Genomic DNA, 14,856 nt, shown 5'->3' on the forward strand with positions numbered 1-14,856 from the left:
GCAGGTAAGTTTGTTTCAAAGAATATAGCTTACATGTACATCTTTTGACATTCTAGGATAATACACAGTAAATGAGAAAAAGTAGTCAGTCCTCTCTCCCCTCCCCCCCAATGAAGACTGACTAAATGATTTATTAAGATAACATGCACCTTCTCATTGATTGAATAGGTAATAATTCCACTCATACAAACATATGAAAAAATAATTTTTGATTGTGAAAAGAAAACCTTATACAGATTTGTCTTTTTTTTTTTTTTTTTTTTTTTTTTTTTTTTTACAGAGAATTAAAATCTGGTCACCTTGGCATCGAATGAGGTGAGTTTTAATAGGGTACCGCATAATGTCCTAAGTTATTTAAAAGGCTCAGCCTTGCGATGTTCCGATGTGGCGTGTAGGACTGTTCAAAACATCAAAATGAAGTATGAAATTTTCCAAGCTTTGTTCATCTGAACCTTACAAAGTACAGAGGCAACATTAATTTGTCATTATATTAACCCCAGATGATGATTTCAGAGCTGGCTGGATAGCAATAATGCATTTTGAGAAAGAGCCTTGTTCAGATACATAGTTTATAGCAATATCAGAAAGTTAATTTACACAAATTGTTCACTTTTAGGTTTGGTTGGCTGAAAATTAGTCCAAACCTAATGACATGTTTTCAACATTTAAAACAGATCATATGTTTTCTAAAACTTGATTGGTTGATATATGAGAATCCTAATTTCCATATTAGCTACCAATTTATTTTTTTTTTGAGAGAGAAAAGGTAGGCTGATAGGTCACTAACAACCTGTCTCTGCAGGAGACTTGGTGCCAGTGCGTGCGCAAAATGAGTGGTATAAAAGGTTTTAGATGATAGATTATTGTCTAGGGGTGGGAGTCTTCAAGCCAGTGGGAGGACTGAGTGTGTATTCTGGTACATTTTAGCATTTATGCAGAACTTCCTACAAAAATATTGAGTTGTTTACTTTTATATTGAACCATATTAAGAGTTTCATTCATATATGAATCGAATTAAAACGCCTTGATTAATAAAATTCACAGTAATATCCCAGTACTTTTAGATAAACATTTGTTTGTAATATAGTTTATAAGTATTATTGACATTTCCTGGGTTGACAATTTCACCCCGTTTATCACTGACAGCTTGAATTATTTTTTCAGCTGTGGATCATGTTAATTGTGGAAGAAGCTAATAGATAGGAATGTAAGATAAACGTGCCTAATACCTTTAATGTATGTGATGACTTTACCAGGCTTATGGTACTGTATTTACTGTAAACAAAAGGTCATGCTCATAGAAGTAATGGGGCAAACTATGAACTATTCTACATAGTTACATCTGGGCAGCTTGGCACAAAAAAAATATACTCTCTTTCAAAGTATGATTAGCTATTTTAATTAGCACTGGTGTCACTGACCTTGGGGAGAGCAAACATTGACAAGCAAGTGTAAACCAAGAGGAATGAGTCTTTCTGGTTAGCATACACTGCATTTTAGTAATAGTTGATTAAGAAAAAGATGGACTACTGAAAAGGTAAATCAACAGAACAACGTCTCTCAAGCTTTTCCTTTCTGGAACATCAGGAAGGAATGTAGGGACTGCATGCACATTTAAACATTCTTAAACAGAAAAGCAATTCCACAAATACAGTAGCTTTAGACAGCCTAAATTACAAGCACAACAATAGGGTCAGTCCCCTTCACATATTGAAATGCAGGAGGGTCCCCCGAAGAGATACTGTGTGTGTTACATGGATTTTTTAATAAAATTGTATTGATGTAGTTTTGTTAATAATGGAAACTTGTCCTTTCAAAACAAACTAGAAAATTATACCACAATTTTCTTAAATTTGGAATCGAGAGTTAATTTGGGGGTCTGATCCTACCTTGATCCCTGGTGTTAATCACTTTTATCATATATAGAAGCTATCACACTTGTGTGTGTGTGGACAGTAGTTAGTTCTGAAAAACATGCAGATGTGCATTATGTATTGGAGGGCAGATCTAAGAGCTCAAGAAGGTAAGAAAGTTAGCATGCCACTGGTGAGAAATGGATTTAGAAATACTTGTTTAGAAATTGAGTTCCAATCCCAATTCACAACATGAATTGTTATTTTATAAGGATCATGTCAAAGTTGACAGGCCCAAAATGCCATTTACAATAAAATGTTAAAGAAATGCCTTTTTGATCCTGAATAATCATCAACCTTGCAAATCCAATACTGCCACATTATTAAAATACTAGCTATTCTGCTGGGTGATGAGCTTTAAATCCAGGTTTGTTTTTTATGGCTATGTATGCAAGTCATGCTTCAGCTCTACACTGCCATTCTGCAAACTTCTTTGTGATGAGGCAGGATATTGATACTATTTCTACTGTACAAGAATCCTTCTCTTGGGATTTCCATGATTCCACATTCCACCCACTAATAACTGATAACTAACAAAAAGTAAGACCAATCTTGTGTGGTATCTCAAGGTAAATATGGCTCTAAACTGAGTGAAATTCCTCATAGCAAATTTACAAATGTATGATTTTTACATTGTTTTGTTTAATAGATGCATGTTCTTTCCATTGCCAATTCAAATGTAATGTATTTGACATATGTTTCATAGTAATAGAGATGGACTACTTTTTTCCCCAGTTTAAGTAGACGGATATAAAAAGGTAAAGACAATTCTTTGTCATTAGTTTTATTTTTTTTATAATGCATTTTAATATTGGAATCAAATTAATTATGCAATTGTTTTCTTTCACAAAATGTATACAAAGTCATCAAGATTCATGTATCAGTGTTGTAGTAGGTGAGCAAGTTTCAATAAATTAGGAAAATAATGTTTTCCTTATGTAAAACTTCTAATTTTTAATGTATAAAATGTTAGGCCTACAATTACAAAGATCCTCCTTATAAAAAGGATATATTTGGACAATATTTTCCTCTATTTCCATAGTAGCAACAAGTTAATGACCTGAACTACACATCACCCCTCTTCTGCACCCCCAAATTCCTAGTTAGTTTTCTTTAAATATTCCAAACCTTTAGCTACTTTGCTGAGTAGAATTTCTAAAGTGTTTATGATTTACACATTGCTAGGCTTGCCAACCAAATGATTAAAAACACTCCTGTCCACTGTCATCCCCTTTACTTGCTTGAAAAGGGGTTTTGTGTTTTTATTTGACTCTGTCCCTTTTTGGACTGTAAAAGCAAGGACATTTGTAAGAGTTACAGTAAGTGGAGGAAATCAGCGTTACTCATTGCAAATTCATATTTTACAAAGAAGATTGCTTTGCATATTTCCCACGCAAAGATTTCAAGAAACAAATGTTATATTTTTATATGAACTTCTGTGAATCCATAACTGCATTGAGACAATGCTTTTTGCTTTTTTTTGTTTGTTTGTTTCTTATTGTTATAATCTTAAGTAGCCATAATGGAGCTCAACAGTTTCATAATGGTTAGCTAAATCTAGCCTGATCTTCAGACCAAACCATACAATGAATGGAAGTTATTCACTTTACATGGTGGTTTACGAGGCTGGGAAAGAAATGGTGTCCTCTATCACCACATGTAACAGAGTGCGGTGGCCCTATATGACTTTCAGGTCCAGTCCAACTTCAGGTGGTCGTTGAGGGGTAGAGATCCTGTGTTTTTGCATGGGATAAAGCAATCTCTCCATCCCCCATTGTTAATCTAGTGGTTTGGCTGGTAATTCCATACTCCAGACACACAGATGTTCTAATTTGTTTGTACTATCAGGTCAAGGGGCTAATAAACTAACAAAAAATCTTTAAAGTTCTATTAAATGCAGAATGATTACTAGATTTCCATTCATCTATGAATATGAAAACAAAGCATGAAGAAAATACTATTAGTTTTCAAATCTTCTAATTCCATCCTAGTCTTGATGCATTATAACTGCCTAGTTTGGAAACCAAACCAGGAATGTAGAGCCAGCCTGACCAATGCTGTATCTCAATCAGTTGCTTAACGGCTTTGTTTTGCTGGCATTTTGTATGAGACAGGATAATGGTGTGCTGGAGTCCAAAACTGTCTGGGGAGTTATTTTTCTTCCATTGCACTCCTTTGAATAAGTTTATTTGTTTATACTTTGAAGGGGTTCCCTTCAGTACATGCACCACATAATAATGTCACAGTTCTATTTAAAATCTTTACTTAGTTACATAAGTATTTGTTTCTCAGTCTGAGCTCCTGAAGTAATTGTATTACTAGGAATCACTTCCATGTGTAGTCCTGCAATAATTCTACGGTATATTTTAAAAATACTTCTGAAATAGCAAAACTCACTAACAAAATAAACCAGCTGGAAATTCCAATTGAATATTTATGTTATGCATAGATACGTCATATTATTCCAAATGAATCACTAGTTTTGACCCAAAAGTACATATTTTGAAAATCTATTTCAAGATAATGAAAAATGTACTTCTAAAAATTAATATTGAAAAGATTCAAGCTTACCACTTCAGTTCTACTCAGTGTTTATTTTCATCTTTTGATCGTGGAAATCATGTATAAATCAGACATTACAAGTTCCTCTGGTCTTGCAGTTACCTACATGAATGGGTCAACTACTAAGTATAGATGATGTATTTTTAGTATAAAGTCAGGATAATATGACATTTAACTATCAACCAATACTCAATTACAGAAAAGATACAAACTTTTGTAATATAAATTAATTGCCATTACAAAAAGGCAACTGTAGTAGCTAATAAGGTACAAAAATCTGTAACTTCTATAAATATAATGAAACGCCAGAAACTAAATGAAATAATACATCACAGATTTCTGTACAGCACATTTGAATATGCAAACTAAGACACACAGCACATTATACAGCAAGAAAGACTATCAAAAACACTAACAAGGATTTCCAAAACCACTGCAAATTCTGTTAGTACAAGTACAGGACATAACATGGAAGCAACAAGATGACCAGCTCAGAACTGCTAGACAAAGGAGGACAGTTGTAAAACATTAGGCGTCAGACAGAAGCATGTCAAAAACAGCTGTTGTTGGATACTGATTGATAATGTTTTTATTCTGACTGGTGAAACACTGCAGACAGACATAGGTCTGAGAAGCCGCCCAGTGTGGGCACATACACACACACACACAAAAACACACACCCAGAAAGTAATTTAACAGATGGCTAAAGAACATTAAACCACAATCTTTTTTTTTTCTTAAAAAAAAACAATATTCACTGTTTAATGAAGTTGCATGGAAGGTAGCTAGTTCCTAGTGATTGAATTTATTTAATCTAAACGATGAATGCACAGGAAGAGAAAACAGTAATTGAGATTGGTCATCTGAATAAAAAAATGTCTGGTATTCACCGATTCTGTATTAAGAATATTCAAGAACACTTTAGACAAAGAGTGTGACACGAACTGCTACGAATTTTTTAATCCCTCCATAAAAAAGGTGAAAGTGTTTAACATTTAAAATCTACAAATCCATTATAATCCATTCACAAACAGAATCACGTTCAAAGTAACGTTAAACATCTTTCTTGAATACTTAAACAGTCACGAGGAATTGTTTCAACCTGTAGTACAGAATGATGATTACTAAGAATATGCACATTGAAAATCATTACAAAAAAATTTCACTGCTCCTGTGCAGTTGACATTTTCCTAAGAAAAGAATTAAACATCAAAAGGTCCTAATATACTGTATAATGAAATATGGCTAAAGCCATATTCTGATTGGCTAGTTGGGCCTTTTTGATATCACTGCTATGTAGCACTTTCCAACAGAGCATAGTTGAGATTTCATGACCAAACTAATATCAAAACCCCTATGACCTTTGCACCAAATTAACTGTTGGTGTAAATTAGTAAGAAGTAAGTGGAGTTAGTCTCATTTACACCTGTTGTGAATTTGATTAATTACATCTAATATGGGCCAGAAGGCAGAAAATAGTAAAAAGATTGTTCTTCCCACCCTCTAATTTTAAACCAAAAAGCAGCTAAAATTTAGAATGCTACCTTTTCCCTTCCTCTTGCCCCCAGAGTGGGCTTCACTTTTGCATGCAGCCCGCTTCCCCTTCTTACTCATATCCTCCTCCAAACAGATTATTTTGCAGACACCTGAGAACTTTAAATTGTTTGAGTTACCTGAAAGAGTGAATTGGAAGCTCTAAACTAGATCCCAATTCATTTTTAGTTCAGGTAAAGGAAGCCCACTCAAGGTGCATAGCAATACCCGAGGGGCAGCAAGTGTGTCCCAATTCATAGAAGGAAAGTTGGGAGCTGGTTTTGAGTAACATGAACAGATTAAGTTCCTGAGTATCTGCAGAAGAGGTGCCTTGGGGCAGCACATGGGTAAGAAATACATAGATAGGGAAAGAGAGGGAGAGGAAAGTGTCAGTGAGCCCAGATGCTCTCTAGGTAGCAGATTCTAGCGCTCTGGTCACTTTCAGCTCTCAGTTTCTACTACACAATTAATCCAGAAATTACTCAGGAACCCCCATTTAGTTTTGATTATAGGAAGTGAGTTGAAACAGCCTCTATCAGGCTACACACTTATATTGAAACGTGCTCAGGGAAGCAGTTCACAAGTGAGGGAAGAAGTGATCCAAATAGTTCAAGGAAAGTTTAAAAAGGCAAAAGTTATAGAAACCAGTGAATTTAACCAAGAGTACATTACAAATAGGGAACCAGCTTTTATAGGCTCTCCCTCACGTTTTTTTTAATCTTCAAACTAGTTATAAACTAAAATAAACTTAAAGAAATGAACTCCTTTCAGAGTGAAAAGACATGTTGAATAAAGCTCTGAAAAGTAGGTCTTCTTTTAAGAAGATTTTTCAAAACCTGAAACACAGACTCAAGATGGATTTTTATACCCTCAGTATGCCATTGCAGGGTATGCATCAAGCAGGATATTGGTGCATGTGAGCAACTAACTGGACAAGGCACAACCACCACCGAGTGCACCAAACATCTACTGATTTCTACACCCTCTTGTGATATCTGGTTTTATTATGAACCAACGAACTGAGAAGCTCATTTGAAAACCAAACTGATTTATATCATTTTAAAACTGCCAAAAGGAATGCAAATGTTGCAAACCTGGGGTGGATGGGTGGGGCTAAGGGGTGGAATATGTATTGCATTCCTAGAACTGAATGGAGTTTTTCCAAATTTGTTCAAAACTGTGGTTCTGATAAACTTTTTACTAACATTCAGTCTTCAGCAAATTTCTGAAGGCATTTTTTAAAGTCCTGAAAATAGGGGTTTATAACAGGAGATATTGGCAGACACTTAACTGTAGTATAGAGGCAGGAGCACAGTTGCGATAACAATACTACTTTGAGTGAGAGATACAGGAGATCCCTTAATTTAAAATGGTCACACTTCATGCTATTTATACAGCATAAATTCACATCTGAGTTAAAATACATATACTCTTGCAGCTCTTTGATCATAGTCACTAAAAAAAACCTGGTAAACTTTATTTTATCCAACCTATTTAATTTTTAAAAAAATATCATCTACTTAAATTGTAGCTGCAATGTTATGCAGATAATCCAAAACCCATAGCAAACACACAAAGCACACGCTGTGTTTGTCCCTTATTTCCCCGTACTCCCTCTAACTTGACTGCTTGTACCTTTGAAAGGGTTAAAATTAGAATAGTAATCAACCAGCAAGGTATTTGTATTTTCATTCAGTAAGACTTCAGACTACACGTTGCATCAAGACATTTCCTTGCTTATAAGATGATTTACTGGTACTCTCACTGGCCTTTCTCTCCATATAGCTTGTTTGCTGATCCCAAGGACTAACACACACAGTAATATCCACAAATTTTTATGACACTTACTTTTTAGAAAACATACTTGGTGGTATTTTTTTCATATTTTTTACAGACTGTGACTTTGTGCATGCAGAATTCCATATCAAGTATGTTTTTATGATAATGCAGGGAAAAAACATGCAGTGAGCAGAATTAGTGGTAAACAAAGAGTAACTCCCTATATTTCAGTAGTGTGATGACTTAACTGGAATAATCATATACCCAATTTACAGCGCATTTATTTTAATAAACAGATCTTCTGCACTAAATGAAAGTTTATATTTACTGTAAGCCGTAACGCAGTCTTGATACCAAATCATAATTAAGCTGGGAGCAGAATAAACAAGTACAATGATGATTGGAAAAGCAGTCCTCTTTCCTAGCTTTTCACATTCTTGAAGGCTCAAGCTCTCTCTCTTCTAGCAAATTTATCAGAAGGGTGAAGCTGTCTTTTACTGCTTCCATATCATCCAGGGAGCAGGGTTTAAGAATCCAGCGCTTTCCTCGTGCAAGTGGTTCAAGTTCAAAATATTTTTTGATCTATTTTAAAAAAAGTAGAAGAGAGGAAAAATTAGTATTTCTTTCATATTACAGCTGGTCTCTTAGAAAATAAAATGTAAAAAAACCCCAGAGGACACTCATTTTTAGAATCAAATCCACAGCTGTTCTTATACTACAGGTTATATGTTGTGACCGGAAAGTGTCTTCTTTAGGGGTGAATGACCTGCTTTGCAAGCCACCATTCTACCAATACCTTTAACAGCCTGGGAGGTCTGAGAAAGAATTATATGCACTTAAGGCACAGAGTAAAGTATATTAAGCAAGTGTTCAAAAAAGTCAGAAAAATAACAGCAAGCAACTTTATAAACAGCTGGGCATGCACTTTAAAATCAACCTCATGACATGCTGTACCATATTGTTATTGGTAATCATCTAACTACCTGATCAACCAAAATATGTAACACAAATTTTACTGTCAAAAAATTCCCCAAACTTGTGTACTTGATTCAATGGTAAATTACAGCAAAGGTTTCCTGGGAACCTCAAGCAACTGAATGCTAGATGCATACGACTTACACAACCAGTTGGCTATTTGTAGCTATACATCGAAGCCTAGGATATTAATGTTGTCAAGGTAGCAATAAGTATTAAGTATGAGAGATGCTGTCTTTGTCTCTGATTGGCATATAGCATATTATAGGTACAATTAAATTAAATATTAGTATTACACCACCATAGAACAGTGGTTTTCAACCTGTGGTCCATGGACCCGTGTGGGTCCACAGACTATGTCTAAGATTTCCAAAGGGGTCTGCCCCACCATTTGAAATATTTTAAGGGGCTGCAAATCAGAAAAGATTGAAAACCACCGATACAGAATAATGCCAGCTAAGTTGTGAACCTTTTTGACTAAATTAAATCTCACTGCAGTATTTCTACACTAGTCATGTAGCAAAGACATGAAAAAACTGTAAATACAACTTTTAATGACAAATGTTAAGAGCATCAACATACTTGAAAGAAAATATTTGGGAAGATGTAGCCTCTAGTAAAGATTTCATTGACATTCATGACAGCAGCACTTATAGACAAGTAAGGAAAGCCAGGTATATGCTGGTTGTTCTTCCCAAACTCACTGAAAGGCTTTAACTTCTTTTAAACACAATAGTCTCATTGTGGTTTAAGTAAATTATCAAGAAAAAAATACGTTCATTAAATTCCTTGGTCTTTTTCAAAAAAGAAATGAAGTATAATAGGTGGTACTTTTCAGACTATTTTGATCAATGGATTTCATTAAGCTGTGTTTGTCAAGAAAAATTCCATCATACTTTTTCCTTAGTCAGCAGTATTTGATCCAGAACACCTACTAATGTCTAACATGTCAAATTGACTTTTTAATATATATATAACTGCAATTACATGCATCAATGTTTGCTATTGTCAAAACACCAATAGAAATATTTTGTCCTTACAAAGTTTAGTATGAACATTCTTGTACTGAGGAATATTTTTGCAAGAAATAGTAAACTTTCCACTCTCATAAAGACAGCCACAAACATGCACAATAACAGTAATTATTATTTTTAATTTGTATTGTGGTAGCAACCAGAGGCCTCAATCAGGGATCAGAAGCCCTATAGCACTAGATTCTGTACTCATTAACTAAATCTTCTAAAGACTAAACAAGCTGTACATTTCCCTTGAAGCTCTTCAAAATGTCCCTACAATTGTTTTATTTACCTGATAACCTAATTAAATAGTAGAAACCTGTAGCAATTTTATTAATTGACATAATCTGAATTTAAGTACTGTTGTGACAAGATGCTTAGATGAAGTGCTAGTCAGAAGGCAATATTAGAAATATTACAGCGAGGTAGGAGAGATTACTTATCTACAATAATCTATAAAGGTAACTGTATTACTAGGGATCTTTATCATAGTTATCAGAAAAATGGATATTTCTATTTAAATAAAGAAGTGGAAACAGCTGCCCGTCTCAGCTCAGAAACAGTCAAAGCTAGATTTGTCAAACAATGCAGAATCAGGTTGGTAACAACCTAGAAAGATGATGTAAAATCAAGAGTAGATAAAGTGTAGGAATACTTACCTATGAACAGCAGTTCCCAAACCATTATTTATTGTGCTTTCACTTAGTGTAAAATGTTATTAAAATGATCACCAATAGTACAAGTTTAAAATTTGCAACAACATTGCAAAAATTTCATAAAAATCTTGAGACAATTAAGGATTTTAGAACTGAATTTTTAACACTATTAGGATACCTATTTCATATCATTATTTTTAAACCTACATATCGGTGTGGTAAATCATTAGAATATTCAGTAATCTAGTGAAGGTATGTATGTTGAAGTCTTTCATATATTAGAAATTATACTAAAAGTCAATTTAGGTCAATGTTTAAGCAAAGTACACTAACCAAAGGATTTGAGCACAAGGGTATAAGAGTGCTATAGTTTGTTTCAGTAACTGCACTCTTTGAATGTTAAGTATGGAGAGGAAGTGAAAGCTGTACAAAAACATAACAAATCAAGGTTTCACTACAGCCACTTGATAAAAGGACCCTGCTGGTGTTAAGCTGACAAATATGGCTGAGTAACGTGAGATTTTCAGACCTACAGAATGCCTACCATACATCCGCTACTGGTAGACCACTGCAATCTGCCTCACTGATTACATGCAAGTCTTAATTTACAATCCTATTTATACTAGATGCTTGAAATAAGGCCAGCCAAGGCTGATTATCAAAAGGTAATTGCATTTTAATGATGGAGTCCTTGAGCTTAAGCTTTAAAATTTACAGTATATGAAAATGCACATGGAAAAGAAATAACGGCACCAAGCACACTAGCACTTTAGTCTTCATGCAATTTAGAGCAAAAGTAACAACTACTTACTAGGTCATACTGTTGTCAAGATGTACAAAATGATCTTAGGTTACATTTAAGTGACTGTATGTTCCAAAACAAAGTCAACAGTGGAGTAATAAAACAGGGCAAAATTCCCTTTGGTAAATTGGGATAGGAAAAATTGTTTTCTTGACAAAAATTGAAAATCCCATTCTTTTAGTTTTTTTATTTCTTGGTATGTAAATAAAATATAGAAATTAAATTAACAATCTGGCACAAATATTCTGTGTTGTGAGGCTGATCAACGTTCCAAAATATCCATAGCCAGAGAACCCAAATCTTGGCAGTTGCTAAAATAAGAGGAAGCTGATCATTATACAGTGGCTTTTGGAGTAGGAACCTCTGGTGATGACACCACAGAACAGCTGTTTGGAATACCCATAGGAGTGCAGCTATTCTGGGGACAGCCATAGAGAAAAAGGCTGCTAGCTGACTTGTCTCTAACCCAGATATAGAAAGGGACTATAATTAGCCTATCCCTATTTTAGATATTTAACAGTGGCATAGAAGTGATCTTCAGAACAATTCATTGTACATTATTGCATTCTCCAATGTAATATTTACACTACACTGGATGAACCTCAGTAAGTCAAGGGCTTTGGGAACTGTTTCCACTATTTTGAAGTCTCGGGAAATTAGTTTGCATACACAAACATTTCTCCTATAATTCAACCAGTGTTTGCCCTCATATATACAAAGCGTGATTCAGTTCTGAAAACAAATATTTTCAGACTAAAAAAGAAGCCTGCACTATCCAACTGAGATAAGATAGTGACTCAAAAGCTATATTGGCACAATTAGGTGCCCTATGTTGTGTATATGGTCTACATTTCTGTTGGAATTCTCTCTCTAACTTGTCTCCCCTCCACCATCCCCTCATTTCTTTGTATTTGTTTTCAACACTGTCCTTCCTTCATTTTCACACATTTATTCCCTAAGGGAATTTTTCTCTCTGCTCCTATTTTCACAACTCTTCTAGACATGATGGAACCCAACTACCACCAAAATGTCTGAGTGGGTTTGAAACTATGTGAACAGCTTACTTACCCTAGTTTTTGCACAGTCTCTCATCACAGTAGGACAAAAGTGGTCATTTACTAGTAGAAGCTCTTCTGTCTTCTCCTATTGCCTGAATGATGAAAAGGGTCCCTTCCTATCCATGGGATATCCAAGCTGAATATAAAGCTACAAACACCCCCCGCCGGTATCCTTCACTCAGCATACAATTATCTGCCTTGAACAAACTGGCATTTTAAATTACTTACAACAGGACTACAAAATTTCTAAAAACTGAGGTTAGAAAGAAATATGACGAATTAAATGCACATCACTGTAAGACTTCTGTACCATCTTCTAGTGCTCCCCATTATGGGTCTTCATCCCACAAAGGGGCCTTGTCATTTTGCAAACATTAAGTTGTATTGATACCACATTCTGTAATCAATAACCTTCCCCACAACACATGTACAATATTATTTTCTCCTACTTGAATACACTAGAAATATAATTCTCAAACATTGCTTTTTCCAACTTGTAGATTAAGCAAAAACTGGCAAAGATTCATGCCCAGCACAATGCCATGGTGTTTGTGGTCCTACAGCAATGTACACAGGCTGAGTATCTGGCCCCAAAGTTAATTTCATATGTGACATTACTAACATGCATCTATTCCATTCATAAAACCCATTTCAGTGAAATGTGCTCATGTGCTATATTCATTTAGGACAACTCAGGGAAAAAAATTGCTTTAATTGTAGTGATGGCTATGAATGTATTTCAGTATCTTTTGACATAAAAAAAATCATGCAAATAGACAAATCCACTGAACCTTCTTTGCAGCCTCAGCTAAAATCCAAGTTAAAATGTATTTCAATCATTTGAAAAACATGTCTAAAATAAATGAAATCCTTCAAAAATATCAGAGTTGAGGAAATAATTCTTCCTTATGAAAGAATCCTATTACCACATCGTTAACGTGATAGTTTGAGATTTAGATGAAGCTGGATATGGCCCTCCATTTTTTTTTTGGATAAGCAGACAAATCCAATAGTCCAAAAAACTGTCAGATTCATAGAATCATAGAACTGGAAGGGACCTCGAGAGGTCATCTAGTTCAGTCCCCTGCACTCAAGGCAGGAATAAGTATTACTTAGACCATCCCTGACAGGTGTTTCTCCAACATGCTCTTAAAAATCCCCAATGATGAAGATTCCACAACCTCCCTAGACAATTTATTCCAGTGCTTAACCACTCTGACAGTTAGGAAGTTTTTCTAATGTCCAACCTAAATTGCCCTTGCTGCAATTTAATTCATTTCTGTTATTCATTCAAAATTAATCTTAGAGCTGTTTGAAGAGTTCTGCTTCATTGCTCAGTATGTATAGTAGACTGTCTCAATTTCTCTCTAACAGTTGAGGGGAAAAAGGAAAGATTTTGATGATTGGAAAAAATAAATGGAATGCTTGCAAAATTTTTGTTTTTCAATGACCTGTCCAAGAGTGACATTTATAGGAGGCTCCTTACCTCAAAATGTTAAAACTAATTCAGAACTGATCAATATGTACCTGACATATTGTATTTGGTTTGGGATCCACTGTTGCCTGTTGTGTGCACATGCACACAATGGAGATGAGGTTAAAATGCTCTTAAAATCTGCCTCTAACAAATTTATAAATTTAACTAGTTCTGTTGCTGAGTTTATTGTCACTCTGATTTCTGAATCTGTGAATGTGAAGATAGAACTTAAAGCATTTCATTACAAAGCATAAAGATTTTATGAAAGAAATCATGTTACTGAGTTTTTATTTGTTTTTTAAATATGACCTGACATGCTTAAGGGAAAAACTTCTGTATTTCTGAGTAATAGCAGTTGCACTGGTAGACATTGCTCTAGGTTAAAAAACAGAAAACCATTTCCATCCTAACACTTGTTTTCATAATGCTCACAAACTAGTGAAGGGCAATAATGGCTATGAAAGGGTTGTGAAATTTGTGTTGCTAGGTTACTTTGTATGGTTATGAAGCATTTGAAATTTTGCTTTTAGCAAAAATAGTAGGTCCAAAAGCTTTTGCAAATGGGTTTCTGAAAGTCATTTCTAGTTCAAAATTTTTCATGTAAGTTCTACTACGGCCATGGCTGACAATTCTGACTTATGAATTTTGACTTACAGGGATAGAGGAACACACATGCACTTCACAAATCATTTATGAAGTATCCAGTTTACACAGTGTTTTACAGAATAGATGCTCTCCTCCCTCCTTTTTATCATTCGTAACCTCCAGACTCGACTCTCCTGAACTTGACCTTCAGATCATAAGTGATTCAGTCTTTTGCCTGCATTTTATAGAAGAATCTGAAGTGTTTTAAAGGGAGAGAGAGGATGCTTGACAAATGAGAATGGAAAGACTGTACTAGAGAGTGCAGTGTGGTACTGGCAAACCCAAGTGTGGGAGACTAAAGAAAGGAAGGAGAAGAAGGTGAAGAGTGTGGGGAGCGGTGGTCACAAAAAATGTCCAAAAAGTCACATCAGATAGAACAACTCTGGTCCCTCTATTGTGATAAGCTATATAGGCAGGTATATACAGAGATACACAGACAC

At 34.9% G+C, this 14,856-nt stretch overlaps 1 protein-coding gene across 5 annotated transcripts in view; it reads right to left on the bottom strand.

The window, feature by feature from the left end:
- Nucleotides 1-4,487: 4,487 nt before the first annotated feature.
- The window catches only part of ARL15 (ADP ribosylation factor like GTPase 15), a 333,479-nt gene continuing 323,110 nt past the window's right edge, over nt 4,488-14,856 (bottom strand). For all 5 annotated transcript variants that reach the window (XM_038403024.2, XM_038403022.2, XM_043514388.1 and 2 more), the window contains one exon: nt 4,488-8,369. In XM_038403024.2, coding sequence (XP_038258952.1) covers nt 8,217-8,369 — 153 coding nt within the window. In that variant the 3' untranslated portion in view covers nt 4,488-8,216. The remainder of the gene's footprint in view (nt 8,370-14,856) is intronic.

The sequence above is a fragment of the Dermochelys coriacea genome, chromosome 5 (assembly GCF_009764565.3).
Source record: "Dermochelys coriacea isolate rDerCor1 chromosome 5, rDerCor1.pri.v4, whole genome shotgun sequence".
In the NCBI taxonomy this organism is placed as follows: domain Eukaryota; kingdom Metazoa; phylum Chordata; order Testudines; family Dermochelyidae; genus Dermochelys; species Dermochelys coriacea.